The sequence below is a fragment of the Lolium rigidum genome, chromosome 1, assembly GCF_022539505.1.
Source record: "Lolium rigidum isolate FL_2022 chromosome 1, APGP_CSIRO_Lrig_0.1, whole genome shotgun sequence".
In the NCBI taxonomy this organism is placed as follows: Eukaryota; Viridiplantae; Streptophyta; class Magnoliopsida; order Poales; family Poaceae; genus Lolium; species Lolium rigidum.
The window spans coordinates 74037081-74061180 of NC_061508.1; the positions used below are offsets into that span (position 1 = coordinate 74037081).

General features: G+C 43.6%; 1 protein-coding gene across 1 annotated transcript; it reads right to left on the bottom strand.

Annotated features, from left to right (window-relative positions):
- Positions 1-1616: 1616 nt before the first annotated feature.
- On the bottom strand, positions 1617-5178 carry LOC124675773 (rhamnogalacturonan I rhamnosyltransferase 1-like). Its single transcript, XM_047211848.1, has 8 exons — positions 4887-5178; positions 3782-3849; positions 3585-3673; positions 3338-3503; positions 2960-3249; positions 2650-2854; positions 2409-2566; positions 1617-2238 (listed from the first exon to the last, which is right to left on the bottom strand). The coding sequence occupies exons 1-8, from the start codon at positions 5176-5178 to the stop codon at positions 1992-1994; spliced, it is 1515 nt and encodes a 504-aa protein (XP_047067804.1). The 3' UTR covers positions 1617-1991.
- Positions 5179-24100: the final 18922 nt, after the last annotated feature.

Consider the following 24100-nt stretch of genomic DNA (forward strand, 5'->3'; position numbering starts at 1 on the left):
ACCACACCGGCGAATCCGGCTCGGACTCCGATAGTTAGAACGTTTCTTTCTTTGCAGCGAACCTGGCTACGGGCCAGACGAAGCCAGTAGTGGAAGTTTCTGGATGTTCGTCTTATCGGTAGAACCAACAAGGGCACCATCTCCTCCCGCTGGATTTTCCAGTTTGGGTGATTGGGTGTGCCCTCGAATGTTCTTTCTTGGCAGCGAACATACGGAAATCAACACAACTGGTTTCTTTAAAAAAAAATTATATTTGTGTCGACCATGGTTCAAACTATGTGTTAGTTTGTGTAAACCATGTTCCAAACTATGTGTTAGTTTTCTGTAAAATCATGTTTCAATATGTAATATTTGGAACTATGTTAAAATGGAGAAGAGGAAAAAAAGAAGAAAAAAAATGCGTCGCCCCGCTGGAGCAGCCCCCAGACGCAAACGGACGCGCGGACAAAAACGGTCATTTTAGCATCCGCATCGCGACGCAAACGGACGCTCGCGTACATTAAAATGCGTCGCGCCGCTGGAGATGCTCTAACTGTCGGGGCCGGCCCAGATCTGCCGGCCCTTCTCTCCTTCTGACCAAGACGGCAATGTGAAGCTGCAGCCCGAGATTTTCGGTGGTGAAAAGCGGCCGCGAATGGCCTGTGCTCCTCTTGAGGATTCAGGAGAGTAGCGAGGTGGAGGAGAGGGATTCCTGGAGGGCAGCTAGCCGCTGCAGCACCCTGAACCCAGTGGAGACTCCTATACCCGCACCCGCCTGTTGTGTGGCAAGCCCCATCCTGTCGAGCGGCCGCCATCGGATGTCAAGATCTTGGGCCGCAGCGCTACCGTAACAAAGCCACAAACCTGTTGCGCCCGCGCCGGCCGCCCCGGCAAGTCAGTGCACTTGGCTTGTGTTGCGCCGCCCACCCCTTTCTTCTCGCCGGAGCCGGAGAGCCCGCATATCATTTTTTTCCCGATCCACATCTTGGGAGAGAGAAGGAAGAACTGGGGAGAGTCATTCCACTTGCACGGTGCCGAAAGGGGAGGGGGCGTGTTGCTCGCTCGATTCACTCCGCACCCTCGCCGAGGAGGCACACGCGATGTCCACCTGAGAAAGCAAAGTTTTATGGAGCACCAAAAGAGCACACAGGAGTAAAACAGGAGAAATCAACCACACAACACAACACGTGTCACCCAGCCATGACCCCTTGAAATGACCCCTTGAAATGGCCCCAAATTCTTACAAAAAAGATACTAGTATTTGTTCCCAAATAGTATAGTACGTAGTAGTTATATGATCATGGAGGGTAAAACCAAGTGGCGGTTAAGTGAGCCAATTACACAAGGAAACTATTTTAAAAAAGAAACTCAAACAAGAAAGAAACGCAACAATGCATCAGCAAAGTAATAGCGCTGTGAACGGGAAATCAACATATATTTAGTGACAAAGAGTTGAAGACGAAACAGTTGCTCTTACACCCATGTTTTTCATCAAATATCTTTAATCGTTCGTGAGGACAGAGGATCAAAAACACGCATGATCACCTGCTCGGGAACAAGCAGCTGAATGTACCAACGATTGTACTGTATAAAATTGTGAGTCCTAAGCAGACATTCTGCACAAGAATCCAGATCCATCCAATAAACAATGTGGAGTTACAAATTTTCAGCCCAAAGGCCAGAAATGTGAATCAAGTATCTCTGTCTGACTTCTCTCTTTAAATTACTTTCCTCTTCGTGGTACATCTATACAAGAGTATCAGTATCAATCCTTATTTGGTGAGATTAACAAATTCAGGCCCCCTTTTCTATAACGTGTATTTACCAGCTAGGCAACTACATCCAGATGTACAATAGTCATGTCCTCCCCTTTCCCCTGGTTTACATTGACTTATCTACGTCTCGAGCATAAGCCGAGCCACCCCCTTTAACCATGAATCCAGATTTCAGATTCGTTGTGTTTGTGACAAAATGGTATAAGGTGAATGGAATATTGACATGAATGGTGGTTATCATGATGTGCGCAGAAGATCAGGGTCTTTCAGGCACTCCTGGGGATTTGCATAGAAGTAGTCCTCTTCCTTGGGTCTATCGGGAATCACCGTCCGCTTTGAGGCTGACCCCATCCGGCTGTTGGCATGGGCAGCCTTGATCAGCAAAGAGAACTCATCCCATCGCAACGAACCATTGTTGTACTGATCTGTTAGGTCAACAATAAGTTTTCGATCTAACAAAACCGTCTTCTTGAAACCCATGAACCTGCATGTAGCAAGTGACAGAGGAAATGTAAGTACCACATCTGAAATAGTACACAGCTTCCTAGTACTTGGATGCTGAAAACTAGCCAACTATAGATGAGAATGGACTCATACCAAGATCACACATACAAAAAACAAAATATCTGATGTATGACCAAGTGCAATACATACCTGCGATGACCCTCAACAACTTTGGCCATATTGCCATCATATGTGGGAACAAATATATCACTTTCTAAAGAAACCATGTAATCTAGTGCCGCCATTTGCGAAGAATGGTTCTGGAAGAACATTAGATCAGAAGGTTCCAGGAGCGTCTCTTTCCTCACCTACAAGTCGTTCAATGTGAATCAAAAAACAGGAAAATAATAAGAGGTGATAAATGGCCATATAGTTCATACTGTGTCCATACCACGTTTGGATAAGCTGAAGTGAGAGCTGCCATCCTACGTTTTCCACCATATATTTCTCCAGCTGCAATGTATATTTGCATACTTCTATCAATGTCTAATGCTCTTAGAACAAGAGCAGTCTCCTCTGGTGTCAATGGGCAAAAGCCATCTTTTCTTTTCAAATCAGAGTCAATGATTTTCTCTTTCCACCATGGATAAGCATACCTACATCCAAGAATAGTTTACAGCTATTGTAAAATGAGCATGTCTAGTTGACAAATTTTAACAAACACAAAACCTATGTTTAAATAATAATTCAAAGAGATTCACCTCATTCTTGTGAGCTCTTCTGCTTCTTCGTTACTACAACCTTGAGTACAACCAGAGAAAGCCAGCATATCCATTTCATAACGTAAATGAAGAACCAAGAAAGGACCATTTTGGCGAAGCATCCTTATTACTCGCTTGCCCAAATCTTCAATTTCGGCCGTAAATCTCAGAGAGCCATAATTTACTCGGCAGCGTAGTTTCTGAATATCCATAGGTAAACCATTGTTTGCTAACCTAGCATCAGTTCTATTCAAATGTAGAACCTTGTGTTTCCGTATCAATGGAAGAATCTGGGCCAAATTTAATCAACTATAAGCTTATTCAATAAATTCTACCACAATGTAAAGCTGCCTTCACACAACGTGACATGATGCTTACCTGATTATGGTAATAGGAGATATCAGACCAGCTGATAGGTGGCATTGAGTGGAACATACCAAGTTCAACTCTTCGCTTTACCCGTGGAGGCAATTCTCTAAGTATGCGAACTTCATCTCGTAACGAGGTTATAAAATGTTCAACATCAAATATATCTTGGAACTCACTACAAGACCGAATAGATAAACATTAACCGCGAAGCCAAAAAACATGCAAAGGAAATTAATATGAAGGTGCCGAACTGTACCTAGGATCATTCCAAAATGAAGTCTTGTCCAACTCAGGCACAACCAAGGTGACATTCAAATATCTTGCTATCACAACCATGTCGCATATCTGATAGAACAAAACCATAGAGACAAGAAGAAGCCAGTGTTAAGAGTCAAAAAACTTCAAGCACACTACTTAAAAGTCAAAAAAAAAAAAAGGTTTGCAATATCTTACGGCAGCTCGCATTTGGTTAAGACCACCATTGCACGAGACCATCAAGTAACCATTGTTCCTGTAAATTCCTGGAAAATGACAACAACAATAAAACATTAACACATATATAGCAGAGTCCATAATATAGTATAGGCAAGGCTGTAATGGTACAAACAAAGCATTACTAACATGTACTTCTTGTTGAATATCCATAGGTCAACCATAGTTTGCTAACCTACCATCAATTCAATTCAAATGTAGGCAATGGGTACGTTGAGTATTTGTGGCAATAAAAGAGTATTTGGGGCAACAGGAAAATCAATCATACTTGAGCGGTCCTTCGATCACATCAATGCAACTTTCCTTGTTGGAAAAGACTCGTAATTATCAACTGGAGGATACAAATCAACACAGTTGTCTTATTTTTGAAAGAACTCTGTAATTGAACATACCAGGAGTTATTTCACCAAAAGTGAAAGGTGAATGCTACACAAGATCCAACAGTTAACCCAGAAAACATTGGTAGTGTTACTCAAAAGGGTACTATGGTTACTCCATCGCCATCCATGTGAAACATGATAGGTAATTATGAGGGACCAAAAACATGGGTTGGAGTCATGAATGATTGCCACCAGTAAAAGCATATTCAACCAACCTAAAAAGTAGCATGATCCTTACATGGAAACAACCCAAAACACGAAGCTTGTGTGCAGAGTTCGAAACGACCAGAGCAACGGAGACACCTGACCTACCAACCGAAAGGAGAACCCACATTGCCCAGTTCTACGAGCGTTGCCACAAATCGAAGCCTAAACTTGATACGGTTTTACTGATTCAGATGCATCAAACATGAAAAAAGGTATGCCCAGACACCGAATACAGCATTTCCAGAGAAATGAAACCCGGATCACGCAAACTGAATTATGCAGATTTGCAACCAATTCGAGCAGAGGAAAATGACCGACAACAACCAATCTTTTTGAGGAAATCTACATTGGAATTTGGAAGGATCTACAAACATGCTGGCGGGCTATCAATGTCCTGCTAGGAACAGCATCCAGACACAGAGCGGTCCGTTTGGAACAAGGGGGGAACGAAAGCGATCCATAGAAGAAAGAAGACTCACTTTTGGGCGGCAATGCCGCGGCCTTCTCGACGGCGAGGTCCGTCCGCAAGGCGGCCTCGTCGGGCGCGGTGAGGCAGGATGGCCAGCCCTTGAGCACGCGCGGGCCCCAGGTCTCGCCGACGGCGGTGAGCTGCACGACGCAGGTCCAGAGCAGCACCGTGGTGGTGGCGCGCACCATCCACAGCTTCATCCGCGACCGGGCGGCCGGCGGGCACCTGTGCTTGTCGCCGCCGGCCGGCTTACCCCCCGTGCCGGCCGCCTTCCCCCCCATGGCCGCCTTCCACGTCCCCATCAACCATGGACCGGCGGGGGGAGCGCCTTGTGTGCAGCGGCAACCATCCGCGCCTCAAATCCGCCTGCCGCGCGCCACCTCGACGTACGAGGCGCAATGCAGCACCAGACAAGGCCTGCCCCGTTCAGAGCGTCGGCCAGAGCCCAGAGCGCGGCCACAAGCGGCCGGAAGCGATGCAGCAACCGCCGGAAAGGCAGGTCGTCTTCCTCGGGCGCGGCGCCTTATCCTCCTTTCGAACGGCCAAACCAGGCCGGCCGGACGAAAGCTGGCGTCGGCGGTGGCAGCAACGAAGCAGAGCAAGATGCGCGCTTTGGAGTCGGAGAGATGGATCGGCGCCGTGGACGAGGTGGTGGCGCACGGAGAAGGAAGCGGAGTGGATCTTGGGGCAGAGGAGCTAGGGAGGAAGGTGGAGGAGAGAGCGATTTGTGGGAGCGCCCAGTTATTTTTGGCTCCCGGCGTCGGTGGCCGCGCGTGACGACGCTGACGCACGCGCACACTGCTCTCATCGCTCTGGGTGCGCGTAGCACTATTAATCTGCGCTCACGAATCGGTAGGTGGCACCGCTTGGTTGCACACGGGAGGGTGTATGACGCGTGGACGGCGCAGATGGCGGAGGCGCGGAAACTGAGAGGTGGCGGACGGCTGGGATCGGCCGGCGGGCTAAGGGGTGGTGGTTGGAGAGCCGTTTGGTGGCCGGCGTTTGAAGAGATCCACTGCCTCGTTTTTAAAATTTTGTTATTCTCTCGCCTGCGATCCACTTGTGCTGCCTGCGTGCGCTGCTGTGTTTGACAGTGGTGGGCAGGGACCTGGTTTATTTTTCCAACCATGTTCCCATTGGAAGCTTTGGAGTGTTCCTCCTCTCGTCACATGGTGGTGTTTGTTTCTTGTTGCTTTTTCAATGGTTTGTTTCTTTGTTGTTTTTTGTTCTTGGGTTTCTTATTTAGCTTGTTTTGGGATATTAGCTGATTTCGTGGGAAAATTATCTTCACACGCGGTTACCCTGATTTTCCGTTCCAACCGAAATAACCTGCATTCTGTTAAAACAGTATAGGAAAGAACAGATAATGAGTTGGCATACTAACATGAAACCCATGACAAGGTACGCTAGCGTTGTTGCCACCGCCGCGAAAGGTGTTGAACCGATGAGTTGGTCAACTTCTTTTTATTTGTGTTCTCTTTTTTATTGGCCCCGATCCACTCTTGGAACTATTTTGACAATGTGGTGTTTCTGTCTTGTTTTTTTTTTTTGAATGGTTTGTTTCTTGTTGTTTTTGTTCTTGGGTTTCTTATTTAGCTTATTTTGGGTGATATTAGGTCATCTCGTGAGAAAATCATCTTTGGACATGGTGACCCAGATTTTCTTTTCCAATATGGAGATAACATGTTTGGTTCATTACAACGGAATGCGAAAGAAGAGATAGCGTACTAACATCAAACCTATGACAACGTCCACTAGTGTTCTTGCCACCATTGTGAAACGTGTTAAACCAAGTCGATCCATTTCTTGTTATTTTGTGTTCTCTTTTTTTCTCAGGGCAGTGATCCACTTGTGGAACTATTTTGAAAATGTTGTTTAGGAATATGTTTTTTTCACACCTTGCTATGTGGCGTTCGATGTTCTTTATCACATCACATAGTGTTGTTTGTCTCTTAATTTTTGCATTGTATATTCTTTGGCGGTAGTATTAGGATAATCTTGTGAGAAAATAAATTTTGTCGGCAATGCTAATGATGGATTTGTTGGACTTCGGCTCTCAAGTGAGAATATGTTCATTTCAAGTTTATGCATGGACATAAAGTACTTGCAACGAATGTGCCACAAAGAGATTTTATTACCTTTTTTTTATGTTGGTGTTCGAGTTCTAACTTAGGGCAACCAAAGCTTGGAAAATAGAATTGGAATGCATTTGCACATAATTTGTTGCTTTGATGAACGAGAGGTTATCAATCGACAAAATAAGACCTCCCAAGCAGGATCCACCAAGGCTTGAGAAAGTTTGGAGCAATTCACTTCGGTGTATTTTTAGCATTTTTTCCACCATGAGATTATAAGGAGTGTCATTGCTAGGTTTGGGGCTATAACCTATAGCAATATGCGCCCCAAGGCCTATCTCCACCTCTGACTCGATCTGCTTCACCCTTTCACTGTTCTTCATGTAAGAAGATTTCAAAATTTATAAGGAGCAAATGTTTTGGATTTTAACAGCTTGGAGCTGCTCCCTAATTCGTCACGCTGCATTTTGTTTAGCTTGTGATCCACTTGCGCTTTGTTGTTTTGACATTTTTGTGGTTAATTTTTCCACCTCTTTCATGTTGGAGTGTTGTATTATTGGTCTCCGGTCACATGGTGGTGTTTGTTTCATATGTTTGTACGGGGTATTTTCCTCGCCTAATATTAGGTCGTCTTGTGAGAAAAATCTTCCGCAACACATGGCAGTGTTGCTGATGATGAGATTTTGGATTTCAAGTGAGAATATAGATTCATTTCATGCATATATGCATGGACAGCTAGTACCCGCAACAGATGTGCTGGGTATGAACTGAATATAAGATCAAATTATGGCCGGTCAAGGATTTGGAAATGCAACCAGATGTCATTGCATAAACCGCCAATATTTTTCTGCATGCTCGGAATAAGCATACAGAAGGCAGCTACCCCGGATTTGCACGCTTCACATGGACAGCAGTGGTGGCCAGTTTTCTGAGGAGAAGCCACTCAAAATTAATTCCAAAAAAATGGCAAGAGGGGCATCTCGTGGGTCGCCACGGGGTTGTGTGGTATAGTGGCAAAGGTGGGGTTAGACTTTTGTTAATGATGAGTGCGATCACGCATGCACTCATACATATCTTCATGATTTAGTTAATCGTTTCCAGTCAGATGGTCGCCGCTCGCGTCGTGCATGCGGTTGCACCGACCGACCTCACTGATCCAGCAAGGAATGTCCGATTGATCGTGGGGAATATTTTAGCTCGTATGAATGTATGATCTGTTCTTCAAGCAACATAGCTTCGCGTGCTCGTTCTTTATGTTAGTATATCTGTAAAGTATAATATACAGATTCTACCTCCATTTCAATGAATAAGGTTTATCGTTTTTTAGAAGTTAAATTACGTAAAATTTGATTAAATATTTAGAAAAATCTTTATATGTAGAATTTAAAATCAACACTCTTAGATACATCATGAAATATATTTTTATGTGATATCTATATTATATAATACTCCCTTAATAGTTGTTTATAAAAATTAGGTTAAACTTTGCTCAGCTTGACTTTTCAAAAAAAAAAAACCTTTTTCATTAGAACGGAGGGAGTCTATCAACACTACGGGAGAACTGCCGTACGCCGACGGCCAGGCGATGTGCCGACGGCCAAATGTCGGGGCCGTCGGCACAGGAGCCTCCGGAGCGCGGCGACAAGGATGGCCGTCGGCGTTAAATTGGCCGTCGGTACAGGCTGGAGGTGCCGACGGTCCATGAAGGGTTTTTCAAAATAATTACCGTATCCCAGTTTTGACAAACAGAATAATTACTATGACATATAAAATGACGCTGCACGGCTTCATAAGATTTTTTGCCTTCTTTCAAATTGCCATCTGGCCAAAACAGGGCCCCCGGGACATGCGGTATCGCCGTACCAGGTGTGCGGGTGCACCCATTCGCGAATAAACTAAACGGACAAAAAATCGCACATATAATGATGCTTCGTAGAACTAAAAACATTTTTTCCGGAATTTCTGGAGCGACAGATACTTGACCCCTAGTTCAAATCCGATCAGTTTCCAGCGGATTCGGCAAGACACCGCCGGAAGCCGCATGGGCTCCCAAAAAGCTAACACGTGCACGTGTCATGTGATAGGTGGTGTGTAGGTGCTCTACTTTCAACACACAGAGGTTTGACGTCATACTAAAATGGGCCTCATGTAGCTGTTTCACAAATAAAAACCGTTTGGGCACGCTAAAAATGAAAAATGGTCGTCCGTGGGTCGAATTTGAAATCCGCGTCCGGGGTCTTGCTTCCCATCCTAGGGCCCACACACGTGCCAAATATGACCTCATTTCGGTAAATTATGCCATGCCGAGGCCATTTCCCACCTCATTTCTGATAAAGTCAATCAGATTTAAACTAGAGGTACTTGATCTAATGCTCATGATTTTTGGGAAATTAACTTTGTAGGTTCAAAATATGATATGGATGTCATATTTGTATTCCTCTCATTTTTCTGATCAATTTAGACATATTATTTGCCAAATTCGCATTTACTGATATTAATTATTTCATATTAAATAAAAAGGACAAAAAAATAAAATTATTTAATTTGTTTTTCAAATTATATATTATTATTATTTATATATATTCATTGTTGTTTACTTAAGTAATTGTTTAGAATATAGAGGTGTGGCATCACGGTCAAAGGGTTAATATGATTGATATGGTAGTATTAACAACAAGGTGTCATTTCTTTCATGGAAGCTTGATGGCGTGTATTTCACACGTTCGTTGGGGAACCCCAAGAGGAAGGTATGATGCGCACAGCAGCAAGTTTTTCCTCAGAAAGAAACCAAGGTTTATCGAACCAGGAGGAGCCAAGAAGCACGTTGAAGGTTGATGGCGGCGAGATGTAGTGCGGCGCAACACCAGAGATTCCGGCGCCAACGTGGAACCTGCACAACACAACCAAAGTACTTTGCCCCAACGAAACAAGTGAGGTTGTCAATCTCACCGGCTTGCTGTAACAAAGGATTAACCGTATTGTGTGGAAGATGATTGTTTGCAGAGAAAACAAGTAAAACAAGTATTGCAAGCAGATTTGTATTTCAAGATTAAAGAATGGACCGGGGTCCACAGCTCACTAGAGGTGTCTCTCCCATAAGATAAAAGCATGTTGGGTGAACAAATTACAGTCGGGCAATTGACAAATAGAGAGGGCATAACAATGCACATACATGTCATGATAAGTATAGTGAGATTTAATTGGGCATTACGACAAAGTACATAGACCGCCATCCAACCGCATCTATGCCTAAAAGTCCACCTTCAGAGTTATCGTCCGAACCCCTTCCAGTATTAAGTTGCAAAGCAACGGACAATTGCATTAAGTATGGTGCGTAATGTAATCAACAACTACATCCTCGGACATAGCGCCAATGTTTTATCCCTAGTGGCAACAAGCACAACACAACCTTAGAACTTTCTCGTCATCGTCCCGTGTGTCAATGCGGCATGAACCCACTATCGAGCATAAATACTCCCTCTTGGAGTTAAGAGCAAAAACTTGGCCAGAGCCTCTACTAACAATGGAGAGCATGCAAGATCATAAACAACACATATGTAATAACTTGATAATTAACATAACATGGTATTCTCTATCCATCGGATCCCGACAAACACAACATAGAGTATTACGGATAGATGATCTTGATCATGTTAGGCAGCTCACAAGATCCAACAATGAAGCACAATGAGGAGAAGACAACCATCTAGCTACCGCTATGGACCCATAGTCCAGGGGTGAACTACTCACTCATCACTCCGGAGGCGACCATGGCGGTGTAGAGTCCTCCGGGAGATGAATCCCTTCTCCGGCGAGGTGCCGGAGGAGATCTCCGGAATCCCCCGAGATGGGATTGGCGGCGGCGGCGTCTCCGGAAGGTTTTCCGTATCGTCGTTTTTCGCATCGGGGTTTCGCGACGGAGGCTTTAAGTAGGCGGAAGGGCGGAGTCGGAGGGCCGACGAGGGGCCCACACCATAGGGCGGCGCGGGCCCCCTCCGGCCGCGCGGCCCTATGGTGGCGGCGCCTCGTCGCCCCACTTCGTATCCCTTTCGGTCTTCCGGAAGGTTCGTGGCAAAATAGGACCCCGGGTCTTGATTTCGTCCAATTCCGAGAATATTTCGTTACTAGGATTTCCGAAACCAAAAACAGCAGAAACAAAGAATCGGCTCTTCGGCATCTTGTTAATAGGTTAGTTCCGGAAAATGCACGAATATGACATAAAGTGTGCATAAAACATGTAGGTATCATCAATAATATGGCATGGATCATAAGAAATTATCGATACGTCGGAGACGTATCAGCATCCCCAAGCTTAGTTCCGCTCGTCCCGAGCAGGTAAAACGATAACAAAGATAATTTCGAAGTGACATGCCATCATAACCTTGATCATACTATTTGTAAACATATGTAGTGGATGCAGCGATCAAAACAATGATAATGACATGAGTAAACAAGTGAATCATAAAGCAAAGACTTTTCATGAATAGTACTTCAAGACAAGCATCAATAAGTCTTGCATAAGAGTTAACTCATAAAGCAATAAATCAAAGTAAAGGTATTGAAGCAACACAAAGGAAGATTAACTTTCAGCGGTTGCTTTCAACTTGTAACATGTATATCTCATGGATAATTGTCAACATAGAGTAATATAACAAGTACAATATGCAAGTATGTAGGAATCAATGCACAGTTCACACAAGTGTTTGCTTCTTGAGGTGGAGAGAGATAGGTGAACCGACTCAACATAAAAGTAAAAAGAATGGTCCTTCAAAGAGGAAAGCATCGATTGCTATATTTGTGCTAGAGCTTTTATTTTGAAAACATGAAACAATTTTGTCAACGGTAGTAATAAAGCATATGAGTTATGTAAATTATATTCTACAAGTTGCAAGTCTCATGCATAGTATACTAATAGTGCCTGCACCTTGTCCTAATTAGCTTGGACTACCGGATCATCGCAATACACATGTTTTAACCAAGTGTCACAATGGGGTACCTCCATGCCGCTCGTACAAAGGTCTAAGGAGAAAGCTCGCATTTTGGATTTCTCGCTTTTGATTATTCTCAACTTAGACATCCATACCGGGACAACATGGACAACAGATAATGGACTCCTCTTTAATGCATAAGCATGTGGCAACAATTATTATTCTCATATGAGATTGAGTATATATGTCCAAAACTGAAACTTCCACCATGAATCATGGCTTTAGTTAGAGGCTCAATGTTCTTCTCTAACAATATGCATGCTCCAACCATTAAGGTGGTAGATCTCTCTTACTTCAGACAAGACGGACATGCATAGCAACTCACATGATATTCGACAAAGAATAGTTGATGGCGTCCCCAGGAACATGGTTATCGCACAACAAGCAACTTAATAAGAGATAAAGTGCATAAGTACATATTCAATACCACAATAGTTTTTAAGCTATTTGTCCCATGAGCTATATATTGCAAAGGTGAATGATGGAATTTTAAAGGTAGCACTCAAGCAATTTACTTTGGAATGGCGGATAAATACCATGTAGTAGGTAGGTATGGTGGACACAAATGGCATAGTGGTTGGCTCAAGGATTTTGGATGCATGAGAAGTATTCCCTCTCGATACAAGGTTTAGGCTAGCAAGGTTATTTGAAACAAACACAAGGATGAACGGTGCAGCAAAACTCACATAAAAGACATATTGTAAACATTATAAGATTCTACACCGTCTTCCTTGTTGTTCAAAACTCTATACTAGATATTATCTAGACTCTAGAGAAACCAAATATGCAAACCAAATTAGCAAGCTCTAAGTGTTTCTTCATTAATGGGTGCAAAGTATACGATGCAAGAGCTTAAACATGAGCACAAAAATTGCCAAGTATCAAATTATCCAAGACATTTTAGAATTACTACATGTAGCATTTTCCAATTCCAATCATATAACAATTTAACGAAGAAGAAACTTCGCCATGAATACTATGAGTAGAGCCTAAGGACATACTTGTCCATATGCTACAGCGGAGCGTGTCTCTCTCCCATAAAGTGAATGCTAGGATCCATTTTATTCAAACAAAACAAAAAACAAAAACAAACCGACGCTCCAAGCAAAGTGCATAAGATGTGACGGAATAAAAATATAGTTTCGTGGGAGGAACCCGATAATGTTGTCGATGAAGAAGGGGATGCCTTGGGCATCCCCAAGCTTAGACGCTTGAGTCTTCTTAGAATATGCAGGGGTGAACCACCGGGGCATTCCCAAGCTTAGAGCTTTCACTCTCCTTGATCATATTGCATCATACTCCTCTCTTGATCCTTGAAAACTTCCTCCACACCAAACTCGAAACAACTCATTAGAGGGTTAGTGCACAATAAAAATTCACATGTTCAGAGGTGACACAATCATTCTTAACACTTCTGGACATTGCATAAAGCTACTGGACATTAATGAATCAAAGAAATTCATCCAACATAGCAAAAGAGGCAATGCGAAATAAAAAGGCAGAATCTGTCAAAACAGAACAGTCCGTAAAGATGGATTTTATTAGGCCACCAGACTTGCTCAAATGAAAATGCCCAAATTGAATGAAAGTTGCGTACATATCTGAGGATCATGCACGTAAATTGGCTTAATTTTCTGAGCTACCTACAGGGAGGTAGACCCAGATTCGTGACAGCAAAGAAATCTGGAACTGCGCAGTAATCCAAATCTAGTACTTACTTTACTATCAAAGACTTTACTTGGCACAACAAAACTCAAAACTAAGATAAGGAGAGGTTTCTACAGTAGTAAACAACTTCCAAGACTCAAATATAAAACAAAAATACTGTAGTAAAAACATGGGTTGTCTCCCATAAGCGCTTTTCTTTAACGCCTTTCAGCTAGGCGCAGAAAGTGTATATCAAGTAACATCGAGAGATGAAGCATTGACATTACCTTGGGCTTTACCCTTACCTTTCTTGTCCTTACTCTTTGGCTTAGGGAATATATGGCTACCCCCGGGTGTAGAGGTGAATTTTAGGGTGCCTTCTCTCACGTCTATGACTGCTCCCAATAGTTTCGAGCAGGGATCTTCCGAGTGTGATGTGTCCTGTTCCTGCGCATTCAATGACAAGGTAATCAATGGATATTGTTACCCCAAGAATGGTTGTATGCACACCCGCAGCTACCCCTTTAGGAATTATAACAGAGTTATCAATAAGAGTTATTCCTTCTCCCCCTTCAGTGAATTCCCAAAGTTTCAAAGATTTATGAATACCCTTAGGCATTAGGCAAAATTCAGTCATAATATCACAATTAGCACGAAGAGTTTGGTCACCTATGACAATTTTAATAGTAGGTTTCCACAATGAAGGTTCAGAGTTCACTAAAACTTGATCAAGACGGTTACGAATGTATCTATAATTTTCATTTAAGCGAGATGCACTCGTCTCAAGAGTGTTTAATCTATTATGAATGCTAATAAGGGCTGAATCAAAGTTATTAGATGAATCATGTGATGCAACCAACTTCTTTATGGCATTAAAAGCTTGATCCCCATTATAATGAAGGAAATCTCCTCCCACTAGAGCATCCAAGGCATATCTATAGCGAATCATAAGACCAAAATAAAAATTACTAAAGAGCAAACTCAGAGTCATTTGAAGTTCAGTTTTACGATAAGAAGTAAAAATCCTGGACCAAGCATCTTTAAAACTTTCCTCATCCCCTTGTTTAAAAGTAAAAACTAATTCCTCAGGTGAAGTAGTAACAGGTACAGAGCTAGATATGATAACAAAAGTAAACTAAATGCAAGTAACTAATTTTTTTGTGTTTTTGATATAGCAAACAAGACAGTAAATAAAGTAAAACTAGCAACTAATTTTTTTGTGTTTTGATATAATGCAGCAAACAAAGTAGTAAATAAAATAAAGCAAGACAAAAACAAAGTAAAGAGATTGAGAAGTGGAGACTCCCCTTGCAGCGTGTCTTGATCTCCCCGGCAACGGCGCCAGAAAATATGCTTGATGGCGTGTATTTCACACGTTCGTTGGGGAACCCCAAGAGGAAGGTATGATGCGCACAGCAGCAAGTTTTCCCTCGGAAAGAAACCAAGGTTTATCGAACCAGGAGGAGCCAAGAAGCACGTTGAAGGTTGATGGCGGCGGGATGTAGTGCGGCGCAACACCAGAGATTCCGGCGCCAACGTGGAACCTGCACAACACAACCAAAGTACTTTGCCCCAACGAAACAATGAGGTTGTCAATCTCACCGGCTTGCTGTAACAAAGGATTAACCGTATTGTGTGGAAGATGATTGTTTGCAGAGAAAACAGGTAAAACAAGTATTGCAGCGAGATTTGTATTTCAAGTATTAAAGAATGGACCGAGGTCCACAGTTCACTAGAGGTGTCTCTCCCATAAGATAAAAGCATGTTGGGTGAACAAATTACAGTCGGGCAATTGACAAATAGAGAGGGCATAACAATGCACATACATGTCATGATAAGTATAGTGAGATTTAATTGGTGTAAGGGTACATTGCCCCTATGTGTGGTTTTGGTAATTAATGACAACCCCTATGGACTAATGTTTTCATTGAGTTTATATGAAGGAATATTCCATAGGTTCTACTTGCTCTCCATGTGTTGGATTCAAGTATGGATGCCATGAAGATAAAGGTATATCTTGTGTATTGGCATCAAGATCATCGGTATGAAGATATATATATGTGACATGATCAATAAGAAGAAATGAAGATAGAGTTCTTATGTGGAACTCAATATTAGCCATGCTCTATCTTATGTGAGTATGTGAAGATACAAGGTTGAGTTGGGCAAGTTCAAGATGAGCATCTCAAGTGAATCACATACTTGAAGCTTGCCATCCATTTGGTGATAATGGACTAGTGAAGATGTGTATCAATGGAGCTTTCCCATCATAGTGTATGGGGGAGCATTTGTGAGTCTTCACGAAGCAACATTGGTCAAGTGAGGCATTCCGGCTTGAGTGAAGCTTGAAGAGTTATCATCAAGATCAAGCGGGATGCGCAAGGCAAAGGTATGGCCTTGCTAGGTTTTCCTTTTACCGGTCTCAAGGTGGATGTTGGGAGACCGGATTATAGGATAGATAGTCGCACTATTAAGAGGGGCTTTCGGTTGAGTAACTTGATCACATCGTCCTAGGGAGCTCAATCCTTTGCATACTTTGCATATCCTTATTGCTTCTTGGTGTTTCTCTGTGTGAGGTTCTTGAGCTTGTTGCTAGCTTTACAACAAGCCCAAGTTCATCGAAAACGGAATCCGCATGCATCTTCTATTGCGTTTTCGAGTTTGGACGTCTTCACCGTTTCTTGACGGTGGGAGACTCCCTCTCTAAAAATCATCTAAAATGTTTTTGTTTGGGTTCTATTCGGCGTTATCTTTCCAACAAAATTGGTTTCATGTTAATCGGAGTTCGGGAGCAATAGTTATTAAAGAAAAGGTAAAAGAAGAAAAAGAAAAAGAAAAGAAAAAAGGGGACGGCTGCCCGGTTTCCGACCGGTCGACCGGACCGCACGCCGGCCCACTCGGTCGACCGCGCGGCCACCGGCCCACGCGCCGGCCAGCCCAGCTGAACCTCCGGTCCGACCGGATGGCTGACCGGGCCGTCTCTCCGCCTTCGGCCCGTCGGGCGGCCTCGGCGCGCGCCGCTCGGCCCGACCGGCCTCGCCCTCGGCCCGCGGCCCGGCTGGCTCGGCTGCCTTCTCGGCCCGGCCGGATCCGCTCCGGGCCGCCTCCACGCGCTGAGGCCCACGCGGCCTGGCCTCTTCCCCGCGCGGCCGAAGGGTTTCCGCCGCCCAGCGCGCTAACCACCGCGCCCGGTCGGTGGGCCGGTCCGACCGGACAGGCCACCGGCCTCTCCGGCCCAGGCTCCGGTTCGACCGGCCTGCTGGCCGGCCTGGGCACTTTTTAACCCGTTTTTTATGCGTTTTCCACCCCGTTTCTTCCCCAACGGTTATTTCTTCTTCCCCCACTATAAATACCTTTCTTCTACCTTGAGACAATTAGTTCTTCCCATTCTCTCACCTCCATTGTTGCTATTTGAAGAACTTGCTCTCCCCCTTGATTCCTCCAACCATTCTTGCTCATATTTGAGGATTTGAGAGAGGAGATCTAGATCTACACTTCCACCAAACCATTTCTTCTCTAAGTGAGGGAATCTCTTGGGATCTAGATCTTGGAGTCTTTGGTTGACTTTTCCCCTTGTTCTTCCTCTCCAATCTCATCCTAGCATTCGTTGCTTTGGTGGGATTTGAGTGTGAAGGACTTGAACACCTCCGGTGTTCTTGCTTTGCATCATTGCATAGTGTTGAGCTCTCCACCACGATTTGTTCGAGTGAGAGACCGTGAGCTTGTTACTCTTGGAGGGTGACCTCCTAGTTTGCTTGGTGATTGGTGCTCCGGTGATCTCTTCAAGAAGATTGTGAAGAGGCCCGGGCTTCTCCTTCGTGGAGCTTGTGAAGTGGTTGTGGAGCTTGCCATCTCCGGAGCGGAGGAAAAGCTAACCATAAGGAAAGGGCCATTATCCTTCGTGGGTGTGGTTCGGAGAATAGGGTGAGCCTTCGTGGCGCGGGGAATCCTTCGTGGGACCTCCACTCCTCCAAACGTGACGTACCTTGTTGCAAAGCAAGGGAACACGGGAATACATCCTCGTCTCCGCGTGCCTCGGTTAATTCTATACCCGAGCTCTCTTTCCTTGTGATAGCCATCGTGCTTGAAGTACATATATCTTGCTATCACTTGTGCTACATATATCTTGTGTCTATCTTGCTTAGCTCTAGTTGCTATTGTTACACTTAGTTGAGCTTAGCATATTTAGGGTTTGTGCTTGTAAACTAAACGATAGTTTAATTCCGCATTCTTACAAGACAAATCCGCAAGAGTTTGTAATTGCCTATTCACCCCCCCCCTCTAGGCGACATCTCGATCTTTCAATTGGGCATTACGACAAAGTACATAGACCGCCATCCAACTGCATCTATGCCTAAAAAGTCCACCTTCAGGTTATCGTCCGAACCCCTTCCAGTATTAAGTTGCAAAGCAACAGACAATTGCATTAAGTATGGTGCGTAATGTAATCAACAACTACATCCTCGGACATAGCGCCAATGTTTTATCCCTAGTGGCAACAAGCACAACACAACCTTAGAACTTTCGTCACTCGTCCCGGTGTCAATGCGGGCATGAACCCACTATCGAGCATAAATACTCCCTCTTGGAGTTAAGAGCAAAAACTTGGCCGCAGCCTCTACTAATAACGGAGAGCATGCAAGATCATAAACAACACATATGTAATAACTTGATAATTAACATAACATGGTATTCTCTATCCATCGGATCCCGACAAACACAACATAGAGTATTACAGATAGATGATCTTGATCATGTTAGGCACCTCACAAGATCCAACAATGAAGCACAATGAGGAGAAGACAACCATCTAGCTACTGCTATGGACCCATAGTCCAGGGGTTAACTACTCACTCATCACTCCGGAGGCGACCATGGCGGTGTAGAGTCCTCCGGGAGATGAATCCCCTCTCCGGCAGGTGCCGGAGGAGATCTCCGTAATCCCCCGAGATGGGATTGGCGGCGGCGGCGTCTCCGGAAGGTTTTTCGTATCGTGGTTTTTCGCATCGGGGGTTTCGCGACGGAGGCTTTAAGTAGGCGGAAGGGCGAGTCGGAGGGCTAACGAGGGGCCCACACCATAGGGCGGCGCGGGCCCCCTCCGGCCGCGCGGCCCTATGGTGGCGGCGCCTCGTCGCCACACTTCGTATCCCTTTCGGTCTTCTGGAAGGTTCGTGGCAAAATAGGACCCTGGGTCTTGATTTCGTCCAATTCCGAGAATATTTCGTTACTAGAATTTCTGAAACCAAAAACAGCAGAAAACAAAGAATCGGCTCTTCGGTATCTTGTTAATAGGTTAGTTCCAGAAAATGCACGAATATGACATAAAGTGTGCATAAAACATGTAGGTATCATCAATAATATGGCATGGATCATAAGAAATTATCGATACGTCGGAGACGTATCAAAGCTCATCTGAAGAGAACCAAGAAGTTAAGCGTCCTGGGGCGGGAGTAGTGTGAGGATGGGTGACCAACTGGGAAGTTTGACTACAAGTGTAATCTGACATAAGATTAGGTGTACTAAGTGTGATTGTGAAAGATTAACAAGTAAAAAAGAATAAGAAGAAAATTGGAAAAAATAAAAAAAATTCAAAAAACATAATTTGAATATTTTTTCAAAAATAAATTTAAATTTTTTGAAATACTATGCCGACGGTTTAACCGTCGGCACAACAATCTATGCCGACGGCCACTCTTTACCGATGGTGATCGGGTAGTCCCCGACCAGAACTATGCCGACGACGCTATGCCGACGGTCACCGTCGGCACAGCCTGTGCCGACGGCCTTCCTTGATGTGCTGATGGATGACGGCCGTCGGCAGACTGCAGCTCTCCCGTAGTGCAAGTATTATATATGTAAGACCAAATGGTAGTTTAGTCAAATTTCTCCTTCCACCAATACATTTGTGAATAAGGCTTGTGCTTCCATGGACCTCCAAGATTGAAACGTTTTATTGAGTAAAACACACAAGGATGGCTGAGATTAAACGATACATGCATGTTCGATATTAGGGGTAGGATGACTGAGATCAAACGATACCACGATACCCCTTCGGAGGTTTACACTATTTTTTTTTAATGGGGGAGGGGGTCTATGAAAGAACAAGCCTATGACTAAATATCATGGAGATAGATAAGTTAGCCGAACAAAAAAACAAAAAATATTTACATGCAATTATGTGTCTACGGATTTGGCAAAATTCTAACGGTTTTTCTTGGAACAAAACTAGAATTTCTATTAATTTGGAACATATGGTGTAGTAAAATACAATAAATTTATTATTTGCGAGAGTCTTAATATGAGTATATCAGACAAATTCCGGGTAACTGAAATCAACGGTTCAAAACAAATAGGGGTGACATTAGCCTTCCCTTAAAGTTACCACGTAGCATTTTTGTTTAGTGAAGGTATGCATAATGGGGTAACGTTTGCCTTCCCTTAGAGTTCACGTTGGATTTTTTCTTAGTTGGCGGAGAAAGAATAAAGAAAAAGAAGGTTATTTTTCCTTAGTTGGCGGAATATCATTTATCTTTCCTTAGTAACATAATTTACATTAAAATTTAGTTAAATTTCATTAACTGCTATGGTTTTCAGTAACGAGTAATGCATTGTACCACACACATTTATCGTACTCTCTAGATGATGTGGACCGTTAAAGGATGACATACCTTTTCTACCATTTATACATATTCGTACCCCTTGTGATGCAAGAGGGAGTTTGTTAGAAAAGCTCACTTAAGAGCATCTTGACTGTGCCCTTATTTGCACTTCCACGAGAGTATATGGTGATCCTCATCCTTGACTAGATAAAACTTAGTTATTTTTTATTAATTACTAGGGATGGCAATAACAAGTAATGCACTGTACCACACATATTTATCGTCTTCTCTAGCTGCTGCTAAAGGAAGACAAACTTTTTCTACCATTTATACATGTCCTTACCCCTTATGAGGTAAGAGCAAGTACAATAGAGTCCAGTCAGCTGACTATAAGACATTAAATAATATATTTTAGATGAGTTGAAGGAGAGAGAAGAGGAGAGAGAAGGGAGGTGGGCTACTATGCAATAGCCAGCTCTTGCACGTGCTCCTAGGCACCTTGTGAGAGTGAAAAGTGGGCCATATATTAGTAAAATATTATATTCTTATAGTCAACTATTGTACATGTTAGCTATATGATGACTACAAATGATATGACATCTTGTTATAGCCAACAGTTAGCTATACTATTGGAATTGCTCTAAGAGGGAGCTTGTTAGAAAAGCTCACCTAAGAGCACCTTGTCTGCCCTTATTTGCACTTCCACTGGAGTATGGTGATCCTCAGCCTTAATTGAACAATCTGCAGGAAACATCCCCAGTTCCCCACGTCTTAACCCACCAAACAAAATTAACCGCAATGTCGTGACCATTCCTGGTGTCAGAGTTTAGAAATGGTGTAACTCGGCAAATATGTAGGCTGCCTACGTTCACAAACAGCTTTTTAATTCGATCTCATATGCCTACTGACATCATCCCGCCGGTTGTTGGAGAGTGACGTTCCACCAGCTGATGGACAAAACTAATGGAAGGAGGCAGCCAAGCCAGCGCTTTAAAATCGTCACGAGTAGGAGGAAGCATTCCTTGCAGCAACCGCAAGGATCTAAACTAACGCCTTTGAAAGTCGCAAGAGCAACTCAACCATATCCCTCCAAAGTTGATCACAAACACGGATATTTTCAGTATTGTCGTGGAAAAGGCACCGAATAGATGTCGAAAAAAGTTGAAAATTTGAAAATTATTTTTCGAAGTCCCACATATTATCACCCGAATACACATACAATCAGTTTTTGGTAGATATTTGAGGTGAACTGGATACGAGCCAATACTGCATTTGCACGGCAATGCCCGAGGTCAATTCTAACGTCAAGAAGACTCGATTCATTGCTGACTTCTCACGGGCAGCACGACATCGATATCATCATCGCCACGAGGGACGTCTCCAAGCGACAAACACCATCGACATGCTTGCTGCTCCGACATTGCTGAGACATCATCGCCAAGGTCTACATCACCGTGGTACTCATCGACATCGTCGTCCACACCACGCCGCCGCCACACAACATCGTCCACATTGTGGACATACAAGATACAACTACAACGCCCTCTGACAGTAAAACTGCAAGGCATGACGCCGGCACTAACCCCGTCCCACGATACGACACTGACGCTGGCATTGACCGCGTCCGACGGATACGACTGCATCGACAACCCGGCATCACTATTGTGATAGCCCCTACAACCGCGCGCATGGTTCTGGCAAAATCGTTGTGTGCTTGGTGGACTTCCTCCAGCTTCGGAAAACTGGTGGTCTCACCTACGACCGCGTCCTTTGACATTTGCAAGCCGCCCACGACGGTACCCCTCAGGGTGCAAAACGTCGCCCCCGACAGTACCTTTGAAGGTGCAAAACGTTGGCCCCGACTGAGGCTTCGTCCACACAGAAAAAAAAGAAAAAAAACCGCGCAATTTTTTGCGCCTACGACGAAGGAGGCTACACCACCTACGATGACTACGTCATCTACCACGACTACCACGACCACGGCTACATCATGTTCGGCTACCTCGACAATGACATCGCGACAACGTCTACAACTACACATCGGCAACAACTCCAGTCGATAGCGTCCGCGTCGTCACTTGTGTCCACGACACTCCCGATGTGATCGTGGGAGGGAAGAGAAGGCACTAGAAGGGGACGCCGATGATGACAAGGAGGAGAAGAGGACGGAAGCGTGGGACTTCAAATCCAGTCGCAATCGTCCGCTTCACTTCCGCTACGACTGAGGGGGAATGTTAGAATATATATAGGACATAGAGATAGACTAGGACTCTAGAGATATCATCTTGTACTTCAAGTCTGCTCCCTCCTGTATTTCTATTTATACCCTATAAGGGTCACCGACATAAACAACAAAATGAAATAAATATTAGGGTTCTATATTTTCTACAATTGCCACACATAACCAATTAAGAGCGGACCTTAGCCCTGAAGCAAGTTCGCTCTCTCAAAATAGTGTCTTTGACAAGGTTATTTGCCAGACACAACAAATTAAGGTGAGACTTTGCATTTTCATCCCGAAAAATCCAGATACCACCTCAACCTAAATACCACCTCCTTTATTAAGTAGATCGGCACGTCTCCACACACTGTTGCCCGCCGGCTCCTTTATATATAAAACATAGTATATTCTATGATTCGAAACGGACCTATCGTACACAGAGTTGGAGTCTCGTGGTTGAGAGAGCAGCTATGAGCGATTTTCGCTCTGGAGAAAAATCATCAGTGACATCGTCAAGAAAAGACCGACGTGTCATAACAAGGGACATGCACATCAATCAACCGAGTATATTTCCGTGGCCACTGAACAGGCTACATTAGAGAAGACGCATGAAGAGGGTGGAGGAGCAGAGAGGGGACGGCGACTAACGAATAGTATATATGATGCATGGATGGTTATATATTCGAAAGTGTTTGTCAGCGTACGTATGGACGTACTACAATCTGCTCTAATTGTTTTTTGTTGGTCTATGGTCTATAGGCAGTTGACGGTGACCGTGTATATATATGTGCCGCATGGGTTTTGCTGTGATATATTTGATGTATAATTTGAAGGATATGGCGGCCGGCCGGGGGCTTGGCTGTCCCTTTCGATACGATGCCGCTTCGCTTGTTGAAAATCGCCAGTCATATAATCTCTGATGTTTAGGAGCAGCCCTGACACTGACAGAGTACTCTCGCATCATCTTATTTCGTTGTCTGATAGCACAACACTGAGCTCAAAATGGGGTGTACGTACAATACGAACTGTGCCGGCCCTTAGGAGGTGTACTCTCTCCTTTCCAAATTACTAGTACCTCTATTCGTCTTTAATCGATACACGACACGGAATTTTGGAACCTGGGTGCGCGTGCACTCGATTATGAAAAAAAATAAAAAAAACTCTATTTCAAACTTTCAAAAAATTCAAATAAATGCACGCATGTATATAATATCTTGATACTTACTCGTGTAAATTTTCACGGAAAATACTATTATGTGTACCTACACAAAAATGAGAAATAGAAATTTCTATTTCTTTGAATAGTACAAATCCAATCATTATATTGATACTTACTCGATTATGAAAAAAATGAAAAAAATGCTATTTCAAAGTTTCAAAAAAAAATGCACGCATGTATATATTATCTTTATACTTACTCGTGTAAGTTTTCACGGAAAATACTATTATATGTGACCTACCCAAAAATAGGAAAATGGAAATTTCTATTTCTTTGAATAGTACAAATCTAATCATTATAGTGTCATTTGGATATTTTGTTATTTTCACGTAGATCACATAAAATCATATTTTTCCGTGGAAACTTACACGAGTAAATATCAAGATAATATGTACATGCAAAATTTATTTCAATTTTTTTAAAACTTTTAAATAGGATTTTTTAAATTTTTGAGAAACCGGATGCGCCCACACCC